The sequence below is a fragment of the Scyliorhinus canicula genome, chromosome 4 (assembly GCF_902713615.1).
Source record: "Scyliorhinus canicula chromosome 4, sScyCan1.1, whole genome shotgun sequence".
Taxonomy (NCBI): Eukaryota; Metazoa; Chordata; class Chondrichthyes; order Carcharhiniformes; family Scyliorhinidae; genus Scyliorhinus; species Scyliorhinus canicula.
The window spans coordinates 81,426,873-81,444,856 of NC_052149.1; the positions used below are offsets into that span (position 1 = coordinate 81,426,873).

The window sequence follows — 17,984 nt, forward strand, 5'->3', positions numbered from 1 at the left end:
GTGGAAATCTACTTGGAAAATATACATTCTCAGGGCTACAGCGCAAGAGCAAGGGAGTGGGAAGAATTGGATAGGCCTTATTAGTGTTGGCACAATCTTCTATGCTTATGACCTCTATATGGTGCTCTCATGGATGCTTTCAAACATATTGTTAGCTGCTGCAACGATAGGTGTGATAAAGAGTTGTAAGAGTTGATCGTACATTTAGCAAAAAGATTCAGCCCAAATGCAATTTCCAGCTCTGACTTCCAGTTGCTGTGAAGCAACGTAGGTTGATGCAGCTACTAAGTTATCTTTCAATCATTATGGGGCAGCACTGTGGTTAGCACTGCTGTCTCACAGTGCCAGGGACCCAGGTTCGATTCCGACCTCGGGTGACTGTGTGGAGTTGGCATGTTCTCCCCTTGTCTGCGTGGGTTTCCTCCAGGTGCTCAGTTTTCTTCCTGCAGTCCAAAGGTGTGCCGGTTAGGTGGATTGGCCATGCTAAATTGTCCCTTGGGGTAGGGTTGCAGGAATCGAATGGGGGAAAGGGCCTAGTGTGGTCTTTCAGAGGGTCAGTGCAGACTCAATGGGCCGAATGACCTCCTGCACTTTGGGGATTCTTTGATTCTATCATATGCTGTTAAATTATAGGATGGTTTCAATTTGTGACCTCGTCTTTCGTGAATTTGTTTACTCACATGAAAGGGTTTGTACACCCAATTGCCCATCACGGCCCTGATTCTTCAGCCATCTGCGGTATTGGTCCCAAAATATCTTCAGAAATTGGGAAGATTTGTTTTAAAATTCCTGTTTATCATCTTCAAGTTATTACAAATGAGGGAAAGAGCCTAAAAGTAAGAGTTTGACTTTTTAAATAGTCAATGGTCGAACTTGAAAACACAATGCAAATGTGGGGGTGGGGGGGGGGGGGGGGGGGGCGGTGGTGGCAGTCAGCTATTGCGCAATATTAATGCTTTGCAAGTTTTAATTAGTTGGAACAGAAGTATAGATTTTTATGGATAAAGGATTAAAAGTGCATTGAGCTAAGCTTAAAGCCAAGCTACTCAGTAATATTCAGGTACCGCAGAGCAATTATATGCTGGGTAAAGTTCAGACTCTAATTACATGTTGTGTAATGATGTTTTTGTTTATGGTGACTGCATTTGGAATATAAATGTGAGGGATTTCACTGCTCAGAAGAGATCGGTAAAGAGTTGGAAAAGTTTCCACATCTGAAAGAGTAAAGCTCAGGTGTACAGCAGGCAACTGAGAATGGCTGGAACCTATCAAATTCAGTCCCATTATAAAGTACATTTACTGTTCGTGATTTCAATTTTGCAGGAACATAACCCCTGCTAATGGTGGGATTTTACTGTAAATGTAAAGCTTTAAAATATATTTCCAGCGTTCAACTCTCTTGAACCTTCTGCCCTCCCACATCTCTGCATTAGCTTCTCATGTTAATGACTTCTTGAGTTTCTGAAACAAACCTTTAATTTCATATGTGTATGAAGCCAAGAATTAGATGCTGTACAATGATACAGAATCTGGAAGATATAAATATCTATATCAATCATAAAAACATCTTTCAAATGGAGAAAATCAGGTCTTTCATATCAAAGAATAATGGTGCTGGCTAAATTAAAGGTCTGGGTTACTATGATTTAAAACAATAAACAGTCTGACCCCAATGACACTGATGGAACAGGTGATGCATACTGGGAGCTGCTTGGTCTGTTCAAAACATTTCCGGACAACCGGTGCTTCTGAACAATAGATTTCTGGACTGGAGAAGTTCCAGTGTACCAGCATTTCTAATGCTGCTGCGTAAATTAATTAATTAACAACAATGTCAAATGTGTTATGTGTTGGTTACAACTCTGGATTTTGAGTTTACCTGAAGTTCATGCTTTTGGATGGTGTTGATCTAACTGTATGTGAGCTATTGGAATCTCAGAGGAGACTGCATTTGGAGGGATGGAATTCCATTATTCTGGTTCCCTCCAGGGGATTTCCAAGGGCTTATCTTTTGGCAGCAGCACACCGTAACCTCGGCCCATTTTTGCCGATGTCCACATGAACAGCTGTTCATTTTTAACACTTTCTGGAGTAGGGTAGTGAGCAGCCAATTCTGAGCTCTTTGCTACATGACTCTTCGCTTTCCAACTGAGCTTATAAGGCTAGCACAGTAGAACTGATTCATGATGCTGTTGAATAAAATCCAGATTTATTTTTGCAGCGAAGCTTGGTCATGAAAAAAGTATTTTGCATAAATATTTAAGCTGAATGCAGTACAGAATTTCAAGCGCTCCTCTTTAATCACATGCTGTGAGAAAGTCCATGGGACATTTTCCCCTTCGCTGGGATGTTTCCTTGCCTCTGACTGTTTCTGTAATTGCAATGATTTGACAGCGGTGTGATTAAATAACTGCTAATTACTATCGTCATTATTTCACAGCTCTTTGTTGTTTAAATACTAGTTTAGATGAGATGCACGATGAATGATGTTAGCAGCCCATTAATTTACTAATAAAATCTGAGTGAAGTTTCTTTATTAAGATGGTGTCTTAAAACCTCCCCTCAAACCAAAAATGGGCCCCTTTCTTTATCAGGCAGTCTCCGTTGCAATTCCTTGTTTCAGACAAAATAATTCAATGATACTGATACCAATTATGGGCATATCTTAAATGCCCAGCAGAGACTTCGGGTGGGGCAGAGGTGAGGGGCATTAAAGAATGAAACACAGGCCACAACGGTTTCCTCCTCAGCTGCCTGTTGGATGCATGATTTCTCTTTAGGATCTGGGTCTGAATGTCAGGGTGGGTACTGCTTAGGCCTGGCTAACTGTCAAGTCTCTCTCTCTTTGATACTGCTGTGAGGAGAAGGTAGGAAACTTCATCAGGAGCCTGAATGATCTTGCTGTCGTTTTCCTTGCTCATCGGCAAGAGAGAACAAGAAGACATCAACGGAGGTGCCTAGCTCGCCAAAGGCAAGAAACAGAACCGTGAAAAAGCGGGGGTGGCAGGGCCTGCTCCGTACGCAGAGGATGAGCACCAGAGAGCTTTCGCTCGAAGGTGCCTCGCGAGACCAAGGGTGTACAGATGGAACCTGACATACCTGAAGATGTTTGAGAGCCATTGTCGCCAAAGACCATGCATGTCCAGGGAACTGGTTGGTCACATCTGCCTTCTGTAGGATTTGGCGCCATGGGAACTTAGAAGTCAACCACTACCAGTGTCACTGAATGTTACAGTGGCACTCAGTTTTTATGCCAATGGTTCCTTCCAGGGCTGCACAGGTGATCTTTGAGTCATTTTGCAAACCTCCACACGAGTGTATCCACTTGTTGGTCGCAACCTTCGCAAGGGCATACAACTTCATCCCATCCGACCGAGATCAGGCAAGCCAGGATGCAAGAACAGAGAAAAGTACAGCACAGGAACAGGCCCTTCGGCCCTTCAAGCCTGCACCAACCATGCTGCCCGTCTAACCTAAAATCTTCTGAGAGCTTTGGGCTTTGCACAGCTCTGGTTTTCCACAGGTGCAGGGTGTCATCGACTGCAGTCACATGCCACTCAGGTCACAGCTTGATGCATACTCTATGTGAACCACAAGGTCTTCCATTCATTAAATGTTCAGCTGGATTGCCACCACACCAAACACAGCCTGTGCGTGTGTGCTCAATTCCCAGGGAGTGCCCACAACTCCTACATTCTCAGCTGCTCCCAGATCCCTGACTTGTTTCCGGGTCCACAGAAGTTGCAGGGTTGACACATTGGGGACAAGGGCCACTCCTGTGTGGAGGCCACAGAGTGCAGCTGAGACAAGTTACAATGAGGGTCATGCTGCAACTCGTAGACCAGAGAGATGCGGAAGGTGAGGTTCCAGTGTTGGATCAGTCCGGTGGAGCTCTGGAATACAATCCACAGAGGGTGTCATGCATGTTGGTCACTTGTTGCGCTCTGCACCACCTGCTGCTGTGATGGGGGGAGGAACTGCCTGAGGGGAAGATGGAGGAGCGACGCTTTTCTTCCAATGAACATGATATTGAAGGGTTGAGGCTGAGGAGGTTCTTGAGGGAATGTTGGCCATGAGTCAGTGGCGATGTCCAGACGAAGCAGATACGCTCACAGCCGCGAGATTCATTGAGAGTGATGAGGACAACCAGTGAGGACATCCCATTATCTTCAAATAATTTCTGTGAACATTACTCTCCTGTCTGACTGATGGCAGCCCACACCCTCTTTGATAAGGGGCCTGTCATGGGGACACAGTCCATAATCCCTATATTACAGGAGGGTGATGATGACCTGCAGTGGGGACAGTGCATAGACCCTCATAGAGTTTCTGTGAATGTCTGGCTGATAGAAGTTCACTTGCTCACAGTTCTTAGGGTCATATCATGGTGATGCAGTGGGGGAAATTTCCAAAGATTCCATAGAATACAGATAGAGCAGAAGGAGGCCATTCAGCCCATCGAGTCTGCACCGAACCTCTGAATGAGCACCCTACCCAGGCCCACTCCCCCGCCCTAGCCCCATAACCCCACCTAACCTGCATATTTCTGGATACTAAGGGGCATTTTTATCATTGCCAATCCACCTAACTACACATCTTTGGACTGTGGGAGGAACCTGGAGGAAACGCAGGTACTGGGAGAACGTAGGAACTCCACACAGTCACCCAAGGTTGGAATTGAACCCGCTGTGAGGCGGCAGTGCTTGCTACCGTTTCACGTCTCTGGCAACATCCTTGAGGGTCAGGACCAGTGTCACGGGAGGCTGAAGCAAATGGTATGGGGGGGTAAGCCACACCTCAGAGGTACATAGAGCACACCCTATGAGCTACAGACATGATTGGTGTGTTCAGTCACTGTGAGAGGACACCACCAATGTGCTTCACCAGGTACATGAGGGAAGCAATGGACTGAGCACCCTGCCTTTTTCTGGTGTAGGGATCAGGGGTTTTCAGACCCGGACTACAGGGATACAGTTCAGTAGGACAAGGAACATTAGAAAGGGTACAATTAGTGGGAATTTATTTACAGAGGTGAACATTATGTACAGTGTTTAATACCCTTACCCATGCTGTACAACTTCTTAATCTTTCTAACCCTGCTGCTATGTCTTGGTGCATTCCCAACATTCACAGCAGAGGTGGAGGCAGCCTGCTGTCTGCCACACCCTGTTGTCTTGATGACCTTGGCAGGCGTCCTCCAGATGGACCTTGGCAGACGTCCTCCAGATAGGCCAAGACCTGAGGGCCCTGGTCTGCTTTCGTGGTCTTGCTGTGTGGCAGTGCCACCCTCCTCTGCCTGTGGAGCTTATGTGATCACAGGAAGAGGGGATTCATGAGCGGGTAACTCCCGGACTCACCTGGGTGGATGGCCGCAGGGTGTGCACCAGCTACCCTTCCTCCTATATTGGTGCCCGAATATCCCTGGCTTCCTCCTTGGGATAGTGAGACAGCTGGATTGAAGCCTCACCATCCTCTGAAATTGGCATTCCTGGGTCCCAGCAATTGCCTGCCCCATGGGAGTGCATGTTCCGCAGCGGTGCAAGACAGGGGTTTGCACCATGGTCTCCATGGCAGCCACCACCCTAGCCGTGTTGAGCTTGTTGCATTGGAATGTTGACACCGTCACCTCACAAATAAAGCAGATGAATCCCTCCATGTAGCCTTTCAGTCTGAGGAGTGAACTAGACATCCCTTCCTGATTTTCCCCAAGTTTGCTTTCGGTGTCCCAGCCACCAAAGAGTGATTGAGTTGAGAGACACCACATCTGACTGGATTATAGTGCCAGCACCCTGGGACATTCCTGCCACCACCTGATGTGGCTCTGAGAGAGTGATGTGCAGATTGTTACCCCAAGGCTACTCTAGAACTAGGCCCCACTGAGGTGCGTGTCTCAGCGCTGGTGCAGGGTGTGGTGAGTACTGATACAGTTCTTCTATTTTGGGGAGTCTGTAAATCCCTTCTCTGTGGTGCTGTCAGGACTGGAGTTGCAGACCTGGCTGGTGCATTCGCTGGGCTGTTTCCCAGATATGCCTGTGAAAGAAAGGAGAGGTCATGGCGTAACCTGAGAAACAGGAGACATGACTCAGCATCGTTGTGTGATGGATGATGCAGTGCTGGATCCTCGCTTGGTTCATCATCGCCAGCCTCTACACAGGAGTGCTCGACCAGATGTATGGCTCCGTCAGGTTTCATGAGGACCTCCAGCTTTGGCAACCCTTCACGTGTCTGGGATCTCTCTCTCTTGTTGTTTCCCAGCTTCTCCTTCAAGAAAACAGGTGAAAAATGTATAAGGAGGACACATGTCAGGGCAGACGATATGGATGCCTGGCATGTGCGGATAGTGAGTGGGGCCAGTGAGGTGTTGAGATCATGCCCCCGCAGGGGAGATGATGGGCGAGATTCTCCAGTCACCGACGCTGAAATCATGTTCAGCGATCAGCCGGAGAATCCCCGTTTGCGCCGAAATCAGGGGCGGTGCAGCTTTTGCGATGCTCGGCCCCCTCAAACTCAAAGCACCTCAGGCCGTATGGACGGCCTCAGGATGTCACCTGAGGCCTTCCTCCGATACTCCATCCCCGTTGGGACGGAGTTCCTGAAGGCGTAGAACACCTATCCTTTTTCTCCGTGAACCCGGTGTGGCTGCTGCCGACTGAGTCCAGGACTGCCACAGTCAGTGGGGGGGGGGGTTTAGCAAATGCTGGGGGCACTGGTAGGGGGTGGTCTGGGGGTGACGAGGGGGTTACTGGAGGACAGTATGTGGCAGGCCGCGTCTGTGCCCAGCCGGCGCCATGTTGCACAGCGCGGCCGCTGCAGGCCGCCGCTGTGTGCATGCATGGCCATGGACCCGGCAATTCTTCTCTGGCAGTATCTACAGGGAAAGCCGGGGGCTTTACGCTGCGTGGCTGCTAGCCCCCCACCAGGTGGAGGATCGGTGCAGCTTTTGTGCCATTTTTTCTGGCTTAAAACACGACTTTTCTCACGCTGGCGTCAGGACATAGTCTTCAAATCGGAGAATCCAGCCCGCTGAGTGCAGAAGAGTTAGTGGTGGTGTCCCTTGAGTTAGCACTGAGCGATCCTTGTGGATATGTAACGGGTGTGTGAGTTGATAGTGATCGGAGTGGGCAGCAGGGTAGCATGGTGGTTAGCATAAATGCTTCACAGCTCCAGGGTCCCAGGTTCGATTCCCGGCTGGGTCACTGTCTGTGCGGAGTCTGCACGTCCTCCCCCTGTGTGCGTGGGTTTCCTCCAGGTGCTCCGGTTTCCTCCCACAGTCCAAAGATGTGCGGGTTAGGTGGATTGGCCATAATAAATTGCCCGTAGTGTCCTAAAAAGTAAGGTTAAGGGGGGTGTTGGGTTACGGGTATAGGCTGGATACGTGGGTTTGAGTAGGGTGATCATTGCTCGGCACAACATCGAGGGCCGAAGGGCCTGTTCTGTGCTGTACTGTTCTATGTTCTAGAGTGACTTACCCTGGCAGAACGGAGACCATTCCCCCTACTTCTTGCACTGGAAGGTGTCCTCTTCTGGGTTGGGTTAAAACTGAGCACCGCTGCCACCCCCTCCCATGCTGGGTTCGTCACCTTGCTGCTAGATTTCTGTCCTGAGCGCAGGTTGATGATATCATGGCGAGCCGTCTACAGCATCGAAGAGTCTCTCTCTAGGGAGGAGTCGGCGGATATTAGGGCTGATTTCCTGGCAGTCATCACTTTTCGTCGAGCTGTGAAGTCTGGCTGGGGCGGCCTTTAAATGTAGCCCCTAGGTGAATGCAGCACTAAATGTTGGTGGGCTAAGTGAATCCGAGGTCTCCTTGTTAACATTGAACATGTGCATTAAAATGTTTGAGTTAGTGCCGCACTACACGTCAGAAAAAGCTGCCATTGAGGTCGGCAGACTCAACGCCACTTTTCCCGCCCGCCATCAGCTTTGCCGATTTCGAAGAAAACCTCTCCCATTAGCGAGAAAAGTGCAAACTGACAACATATGCTCTAGGTGGCACTCTAACCCCTCAATCACAATCCTTCTAAACCCTCGGCTACCAAATTAGGTGCAATGTTTGAAGCAATGTTGCGCTGTTCAGCGAAAAAATAAAGTCAATACCTCATTTATTACTTGTTCTTGTGCATGTGCAAGTTTAATTCTTGATTGTTTTTTTGCTGTAAGCTTGAATTTGTTTTATTTTCATAAGCCAGATCTGTGCCAGCGTGGGTGTTTGTGCATCATTGATCTGCCCAGATAAAATTTAATTCCCCCAAGGGCATAATTCACCATTTTCTTTTTTTTTCTTTTTCCAATTAAGGGGCAATTTAGCATGGCCAATCCGCCTACCCTGCACATCTTTGGGTTGTGGGGGTGAGACCCACGCAGACATGGGGAGAATGTGCAAACTCCACACGGACAGTGACCCAGAGCCAGGATCGAACCCGGGTTCTCAGTGCCATGAGGCAGCAGTGCTAACTACTGTGCCACCGTGCCGCCCCCACCACTCATGTAGGAATATTTAAAGTGCTCTTACCATATTTGTAAAAGTGCCATATGAATGCAAGATTAATTCATCCATTTTAAATGGTTGTAGAGTCTTGAACAATAGTCAGCAAAATCTACCGAAACAGTTGTGGAGTCCAAGGGCGTGGGCTCCGTAAAATCTCCTCGTTTAACTTTTAAAGCAGAGTCTGCAGCAACGCATATTCTGAATTTTATTTTCTGGACACTGGAGATCACTATAATGGGAATGTCCGAGGCCACTAAGGGAGCAGAGAGCACAGGTCAGGGTAAGCTCTTGGCAGGGTAGGGGAGGAAGGAACACATTACTGGTCAAAACAGATAGGTGGAGTTGCCCCGTCTGCCACTTGCCAAATATAATAGATATCTGTGCTTCTAGAGACAGTACTTTTAATTGCTGTCTTTGACTGGGAAATAGACTTCTTTTGGATATTAAACTATCTGAAGGTACCCATCTGCACATTTCTCCAACATCACTGCCTGGACTGTCCAGTAACTAAACTACAAAATAATTGCCTCCAGTAACCTCCCACCTTGTACACCAAACAGTAAGCGTTGAAATCTGATGCCGTTCATGGCTTCTGTAAGCATTTGTCAGATCATTTCTGAGAAATATGTCACACATTTTCAAACACAAAAAAAGCAATGAAAAGTAATAGTGAGTATGTTACATTGTTCCAACATGATTTAGGAACTTTATATTCATCTGTATTTATGGATAAGAATCCGGTGTGCTACCTCCCTCACTGCTGCACTACAGTCTGTTTATTGAACTAACAATGGATCAGTCGACAGCACGTAATTGGATCTGAGAAATACATTTGATGAAGCTCCAGCATTTGTTTCTAAACATATTGGGTGCGATTCTCTGACCTCGCTGCACTCTCGCGCGAGCGAAACCAGGCTGGTGAATAGCGGGAGAGGCCAAAACCGAGAACCACGTCAGGCGCCAAACAGTTTGCGATGGAACCGGCCTGTTTCCAGTCGAATCGGGATCTCAGCGTAGCATGGCAAGAAACCAATTATCACCACTTCAGCCCTTTTCCATACAATTCATGGGAGCCACCCCATATCCAACGGCCTGTTTCCAGGCGAATCGGGATCTCAGCGTAGCATGGCAAGAAACCAATTATCACCACTTCAGCCCTTTTCCATACAATTCATGGGAGCCACCCCATATCCAACGGCCTGTTTCCAGGCGAATCGGGATCTCAGCGTAGCATGGCAAGAAACCAATTATCACCACTTCAGCCCTTTTCCATACAATTCATGGGAGCCACCCCATATCCAACGGCCTGTTTCCAGGCGAATCGGGATCTCGGCGTAACATGGCAAGAAACCAATTATCACCACTTCAGCCCTTTTCCATACAATTCATGGGAGCCACCCCATATCCAACCGGCCTCCCGTGATTTAGCTGCCTCCCCAGCAAGTGGTCACACTGGCACCGATTAGTACTCCTTTTGAAAACGTGAACCTGACGGAAGGGCTTCTGTGGGGAGCCAAGGAGGTGAGTAGCCATCTTTCCTCACAGGCTGGGTGGGGGGAGCACTCTCCGGAGGGCTGGATTGCCATGGGAAGTGGGGGGGCAGGGAATCGGGGGCAACGACGCATAGCACCAGCATGCCAACCCCTAGATCGTGTGTATGTGTTCCGGGGGCAAACCTAGCCCCTATCTGTCTGCCCCACCGACCACCCTTAACCCTCGCTGACTGCCAAGGCCTCTGGCCGTGCAGCTGAAGGCTTTTGCAAATAGGGAACTGGCAATGGTGGTTAAGTGAGCACTTCACACCACCCAAGTAGATTCCCGTGGGTGGGCCATGTAGCATATGGGATCCCAATCACACCTTGATGCACAGGCACTATGCTTGAACACTGCGGGAAGAAACACCACATGTCACAGCAGTCAATATCCAAACACGCAGGGGATGGGACACAGCTCCGGAAACATGTCCACAGCCGGAGGGTGGGTGAGTGCTTTGGGGAGGGGGAGAAGACTGGAGAGATTGGCCATGGGTTTGGAGGTTGGGCTGTAATGCGTAAGAAAGTGACAGAGGCGTCACTGGTTGTGGTCAACGTTTGTGTTTTACAATTCTCCACTCTCCCGATTGTGCTGTCCACCCCTCCCATACCCCGGTACCCTCCGGGATTCTCAATGTGCTTTACCTTCCCAGCTCTACCGCCACATCCAGGTGTGTCCACAGGATGTACATCAGAGGTGGAGGGAAACAACTGCTCACCTCGTCCTGTGGCCTTCAATGCCCCTGGCGGGCGTCCTCTGAGGCCGAAGGGCCTCAGTCACTTGTTGGTGGTACATGCACAGCCTGTTCTGAGTGCTGACTGTGAGACATAACTTCATCAGAGGGGTGGAACTTGGGGAGCTGGTGGCCAGCGTCGCCACTCCATGAGACAGGTCCGGTTGCCACCTAGCGCCCCTCCTCCTGGTCGGTGCCCATACGGCCCTGGGGTTTACCTTGAGATAAAGGGGTAGCTGGTTCGAGCCCTGGCTGCTCCTGCATCATCTGGCTCTGCCAGCCCTGGCGGCTCCCCGATGCCTACACTATGGTGTCAACAGCCCCAGCGATACTCCTCAGTGTCAGGGACATGCTCTGCAGCACCTCGGCAATGTCCACCTGCGACTGGAACAAGCTCCACAGCATCTCGACCATTCCCATCTGAGAGCGGGATTACAAATAGGAACATATAGATACATGACAATCTGTCCAAACAGTGCGAGGGTTACTGTCACATAATAATTTGTTTACAGCTTGCTAATACCGTGCAACAGGGGCGATAATGTGATGTTTAGCTTGCTGCACTGCCAATCTCAAGGGTAGGTGTTGACGATGATAAGCTACCAAACAACTATGTAATAGATAGCAAATGGGACAGGAGCAAACAGTGAGTCAGACACAAAGGAAGATCATGGTCTATTCTCGAAGTTTGGACATTTGTGATAAATGGAATGAATTGTGGTTCTTTGCTGTCATCTCCTGGTGTGCATGGTTCATTCTTCTCCAATGCCCCACCTGTTCCTGTACATTGCATAGCTGGTTAGTTGTAAGTCTCAATAGTAAGAGCTGCCCTGATGGTTCAATTAAGAAATACAATGGGATAACTTTGATTTGGACAGTAATGTAAAACATCCAATGAGTCAGCAGTCCATTTAACACCCCACCCTATTCCACTGTGTACAGCATGTGCTACTAATTCACAATCACTTATTTTACATTGCTGACCCAGGATGTAACTGTGCCCCACACTATTATTTATTTGGTATCACATATAGCAGGTATTTCTGAGGTTTTCTGTGCTTTTGATCTAAGGGCAGGGGATGAAAAGGCTAGTAGGGATACAACAATTATCCTTTGCAGGGAAAAAAAGCCTGCTAACATTGTGATGGTCCACAAATGGGCCTTGGAACAAAGAGCCCCTATTCAGGACAGGTCAACATCTTCATAACAAGCTAAGGAGAAGACTCCTTCCTCAATGCTTCACCTTTGTGGGTAAGAACATTTTCCTGTCACGATAGAGGGGAAAATAATTCCCAATACATTTTAAGGTGAGGCAAGCTTCCACAAATAACTATTCTTGGCATTTGGTGCAAACATTCTTCCCGAGTTGACCACACCTACCATTTCCTAATATCAGGTACTAAAATTATTCTTGTAATAGTCATTATTCTTTATTGAATGTAAACTAAATTAAGATCTGAAGAAATTATTTATTTAAAGTGGTTTCCATAAAACTGGAAGAGTCTTCTACAGTGTACAGTGCAGTATACAGTGACATTCTGTAGACATGTTGGAAATGAAATATTTTGAGTCTTTGAAATAACAGGTCTCCATTAATATTATTGCTGGTAATTTCCAAGCTCAAGTTGCTTTTACTCTTGTCTCTGAGTTAGAAGACCCTGGGTTCAAGTCTCATATGGATTGAGCACTTCATCTGGGCTGATGTTTCAGTGCTGCCTGGTTAAAGTTGTTCTACTCCTCAGATAAGATATGAAACTAACTCTCTTGTGTGCCAGCTGTGAATATGAAGAATCCTATGACATTATTTGACAAAAGGCAAAGAATTCTTCTATTATTTGTTCAAGCACTTCTGCTGCAATCAATACCACCAGGAACAGATTACCTGGCCATTTCTTGCTGTGGGACAGATGCTGAACAAATTGCTTACCTATATTAAAGAAGTGTATATGTTTGGCTGGAAAGAGTTTGGCAGTATTCAGAGGCCACCAGGAGCTGAATAAATACAAGTTTGTTCTCTCCAGGAAGTTGCAGTGTCCATTTTATTAAAACATGGGTACTCAGCTGCCTTTGTATTTGTCGATTTTCTCATCTGTTTTTTCATGGATTTGCCTTGCAGTTCGAATCCTGGGGAAGGTAAGCGAAAGCCTTGGAAAGATCTGCTGTGTTCGTCCACACATTGAACGTTTCACCTTTGTGGGTAAGAACGGTTTCTCTTTGTGGTGGTGTCCACTTTTTACCAAGGTCATACTTCAACATACAGAATTGGTCTGAGTGCATTATTAAACAACCTTAGTTAAAGCCTTAGCATTATTTTGTTATCATTTGAAGGCCAGGAGCACTGAACATGCTCACGACTAAAGCATTTACAGGATAAATGTTATGGTCACCATTTAAAATAACTGAACTGCTCTAAAATGACCATCTCATGTTTTTGTCTGCGGAGAATGCCCAATGTCAAGGGCAGTGAGCAAGTGTCAGGAATGTAACAACCACATTGCTAATCTGTTCAGATGAGTAAAGTGTCCAAACTGCCTACTGTTAGAAATAAATGGTATTTAATGGTATCAGAATCATCTGTTTTACATTTTCCTCTAGATACACTTGAGGTGTTTTTGAAACTCATTTCATGATGTAGATATGGGTGTCAATAGTGGCACTGGTCCTATCTCACCAGTATTTTCAATCATTTGTTCTAGAGGTTTTGTTGTATGTGGAGTTCCATGGGTTATGGTCAAAGGGGAAACAGGTGGAATTCTGGAGCAAAATCTTACCAATCCCATTGATGGAACCATCAATTCACTAGACACGTGCTTTAAGATATGAACAGTGGTTTTATCTACTTACAACAGATCCAGCCTGTTCTGCGTTGAACTCTCGATGAACTGAACGACTGGCTCTGAGCATTGGTATTTATAAGCAGTCCAGGGGGAGGAGTCGTGGGCGGAGCCCTGTACAAACTCCTAAGCATTCCCAGCGCTACTCCCCCTAGTGGTCGGGCAACGCAACTGTGCTTACAAATGCATGGTCTCATGTATCTACAATACAGTGTGAATTACGGAGTTACATTCCCCACACCCAAAGAGGCTGGCTTAAAGGCATGGCTAGGTGGAAAACTGGAACTGAGAGCAGGGTCGAGGAGCAGGGCCTTTCCGCCTCGGGATGATCTTGCTGTAGAAAGGTCTTCAATGGCAGTACCCTCTCATTTGGCAGTTGCGGGTAGCCAATAGTTAGAAATTAGGAGGTTAATGAGGAGGACAGGAGCATTCCACAGCAATCTTTCACCAGAGCAGCTTCCCACTTAATACTGAGCTCAACAGCTCCACTGAAGCAGCCTCCCTGTGGCAGTTCAGATAGCCATCAGAGACTGAGGCTTCATGGCCCAAAGGCCTCGCCCTCAGCCCAACCAATTCCTCTGGAGGGATTTTCCTCTGCTCTGAGAACCTGCTTGATTCAGTCCTCATCAGGGTTCAATATTTTATGTGTGCACCGAGGACGTCTCCCCATTGGGGCAGCCTTACACCCTCCTTGCTGCCTGAAATGTGTCTCCCAGTGGGGCTACCACACGTCTCTCTAATTGGGCCAGCAGCCTCAGGAATCCACCCATTAACCTTAATTAGCTCCCTGATGTGGTTTTTTAATTGACCGCCTCCATAATATTATGAACAAGGGCAGGACACCCAGATCACCACTGTCAGCACCAATATTTGTCCCTGATAGAAGAGTTTTTTCAAAGGGAGTAAGTGTCCACCCACAAAGTTACTCTAAATTTTGAATTAAGTTCCGATAGGCCACCTGAAGCTGGCTCTAGGTGCAATAATACTTTGTCATTCTTTTGCCAGCTCTTCAGACCTGCCACTTCTTGCCGAGTCCCGGCTGGTTATGAACGGTAATGCTGCATCACGTTTGTTAATTGGCTCAAATTAAAAGAGCAATAAACCAAAACATAAGGGGCGTGCAAAACATAGGCAAGGAAAGCAGCTAATAAAAAATCAGTGGCCCTTGTACATTGTGTGTTATACAACATAATGACTCTGGTGCTGTAAAGCAGTATACTCTCTGACTCACTGAATAACCGCATAGAGAACATGGTGACAACTTGTAATTTCTCTACGCAAATCTGAAAATGTTGAATGCTGCACAGTCGCTGAGTGATTGCCATGGAGATGATTTAATGATGTTATAAAACAAGGCAATTCAGCACACAGTCAGGTGTGAGTCACAGGATCAGCTATGAACCACAGATATGCTCTTGCTCTCTTTCCTGAAGCTTCTATTAAACTTCAAGCACTTGGACAATTTACAATCGATGTACTGATTCCTTGAGCTCAGGTCACCAAATGAAATTTGTTTGCTGCCGTTTGCCGTTTCCAAAAAGAATATCAACACTGTTCCTCGAGAAACAAAGGCCAGCCTGTTTTCTCACAGTGCAAAATGGTATGATGAAATGTTATTGGAATTAATTCACATTACGTTTTGGCTACTGGGTTCATGGAGCTCATATGCGTCTGGGGGTTATAAAAGTTTACATCATGATATCATCTGAAATGATTGTAAAATCTCTGGATACGTTTCATCTGTATAACATACTGGCAGAGGTGTCGGGCGACTCAGTGGAATACAGTCAGGAATGAGTTGCCCTGGGAGTCCTCAATATCGATTCTGGACCCCATGAAGTCTCATGGCATCAGGTCAAACAGAAGCAAGGAAACCTACTGATTACCACGCAACAGCCACCATCAACTGATGAATCAGTACTCCTCCATGTTAAATATCATTTTGAGCAAGCTCAGAGGGTGACAAGGGCCCAGAATATACTCTGGGTGAGGGACTTCAATATCCAGTATGGTTAGTGTAGTGAATGTAACATGATAATTCACACTATATTTTTGTAAGCGCAGTAGCGTTATCTTACCACTAGGGGTAGTAGCTCTGGGAATGTGCAGGAGCTTGTACAGGGCTCCGCCCATGACTCCTCCCCCTAGTGCTGCTGTATAAATTACCTTGTCCAGAGTCAGCCTGCAGTTCACTGAGATTTCATCAACGGGTAACAGGCTGGCTCTGTAGTAAGTCGATTAAAGCCTAGATTCATATCGGAAACACGTGTCTGGTGAATTGATGGTTCCATCAGTTAGTAGCACCAATATAGACCGAGCTGGTCAAGTCCGAAAGGACATAACTGCGAGTCTGGGTCAGTGAAGATGGTGAGGGAGCCAACAAGAGGACAAAAACATACTGGACCTCATCCTCACCAACCTGCCTGCCGCAGATGCCTCTTTCCATGACCGTATCAGTATCATAGAATCATAGAATCTACAGTACAGAGGGAGGCCATTCAGCCCATCGAGTCTGCACCGGCCCTTAGAGCGAACACCCTACTTAAGCCCATGCCTCCATCCTAGCCCCCTAACCCAGCAACCCCACCTAACCTTTTAGACACGAAGGCGCAATTTAGCATGGACAATCCACCTAACCTGCACAACTTTGGACTGTGGGACGAATCCGGAGCACCCGGAGGAAACCCCGCAGACACTGGAAGTCAGTGCAAACTCCACACAGTCACCCGAGAATCTATGTCCCTGGAGCTGTAAGGAAGCTGTGCTAACCACTGTGCCACCATGTCACCCAACCACATAGTCCTTGTGGAGACCAAGTCCCATCTTTCTGTTGACGATGCGCTCCTTCGTGTAGTGTGGCACTACCACCGTCCTAAATAGGACAGACTTTGAAAAGATCAAGCAGTTTGAAACTGGGCGTCCGTGGGCCATCAGCAGCAGCAGAGGTGCACTCAACCGCAATCTGTAATCTCATGGCCTGGCATATCTGCACTTTACCATTACCATCAAGTCAGGGAATGAATACAGGTTCAATGACGCGTGTAGGAGGTTGCCAGGAACAGCATTAGGCATCGCTAAAAATAGAGTGTCAACCTGATGAAGCTACTACACAGGACTATTTGCGTGCCAAACAGCATAAACAACAAATGATAGAGCTAAGCGATTCTTCAAGCAATGGGTCAGACCTAAACTCTACAGTCCTGTCACATTCAGCTGTGAACCACTCTCCTACGTTCTTTCCACCCACCACCTGTTCTTTTGGTCGCATGTTCTTTGTTACGCTTCGGCCTTCAGTTGCTTATAGGCTTGTTTCCTCTCTCTCGCCCCGCTGCTGCTCCTCTCTCCCCGCTGCTGCTCCTCTCTCCCCGCTGCCTCTCCTATCGCTGCTGCTCCTATCGCTGCTGCTCCTCTCTCCTTGCTGCTGCTCCTATCGCTGCTGCTCCTCTCTCCCCGCTGCTGCTCCTCTCTCGTCGCTGCTGCTCCTATCGCTGCTGCTCCTCTCTCGTCGCTGCTGCTCCTATCGCTGCTGCTCCTCTCTCCCCGCTGCTGCTCCTATCGCTGCTGCTCCTCTCTCGTCGCTGCTGCTCCTATCGCTGCTGCTCCTCTCTCGTCGCTGCTGCTCCTATCGCTGCTGCTCCTCTCTCCCCGCTGCTGCTCCTATCGCTGCTGCTCCTCTCTCGTCGCTGCTGCTCCTCTCTCCCCGCTGCTGCTCCTCTCTCCCCGCTGCTGCTCCTCTCTCCCCGCTGCTGCTCCTATCGCTGCTGCTCCTCTCCCCCCGCGGCAGCTCCTCTCGCCCCGCTGCTGCTCCTCTCTCCCTGCTGCTGCTCCTCTCCCCCCGCTGCTGCTCCTCTCCCCCCACTGCTGCTCCTCTCTCCCCGCTGCTGCTCCTCTCTCCCCGCTGCTGCTCCTCTCTCCCCGCTGCTGCTCCTCTCTCCCCGCTGCTGCTCCTCTCCCCCCGCTGCTGCTCCTCTCCCCCCACTGCTGCTCCTCTCTCCCCGCAGCTGCTCCTCTCCCCCGCTGCTGCTCCTCTCTCCCCGCTGCTGCTCCTCTCTCCCCCGCTGCTGCTCCTCTCTCCCCCACTGCTGCTCCTCTCTCCCTGCTGCTGCTCCTCTCTCCCCGCTGCTGCTCCTCTCTCCCCCACTGCTGCTCCTCTCTCCCCGCTGCTGCTCCTCTCTCCCCCGCTGCTGCTCCTCTCTCCCCCGCTGCTGCTCCTCTCTCCCCGCTGCTGCTCCTCTCTCCCCGCTGCTGCTCCTCTCTCCCTGCTGCTGCTCCTCTCTCCCCGCTGCTGCTCCTCTCTCCCCCGCTGCTGCTCCTCTCTCCCCCGCTGCTGCTCCTCTCTCCCCCGCTGCTGCTCCTCTCTCCCCCGCTGCTGCTCCTCTCTCCCCCGCTGCTGCTC

General features: G+C 48.5%; 1 protein-coding gene across 1 annotated transcript in view; it reads left to right on the top strand.

Moving 5' to 3' along the window:
• nmnat2 (nicotinamide nucleotide adenylyltransferase 2) overlaps positions 1-17,984 on the top strand; it is a 366,697-nt gene that overhangs the window by 332,765 nt on the left and 15,948 nt on the right. Inside the window, exon 6 of the mRNA XM_038793504.1 lies at positions 12,871-13,019. Within this exon, the coding sequence (XP_038649432.1) occupies positions 12,871-13,019 (149 nt within the window). The remainder of the gene's footprint in view (positions 1-12,870; positions 13,020-17,984) is intronic.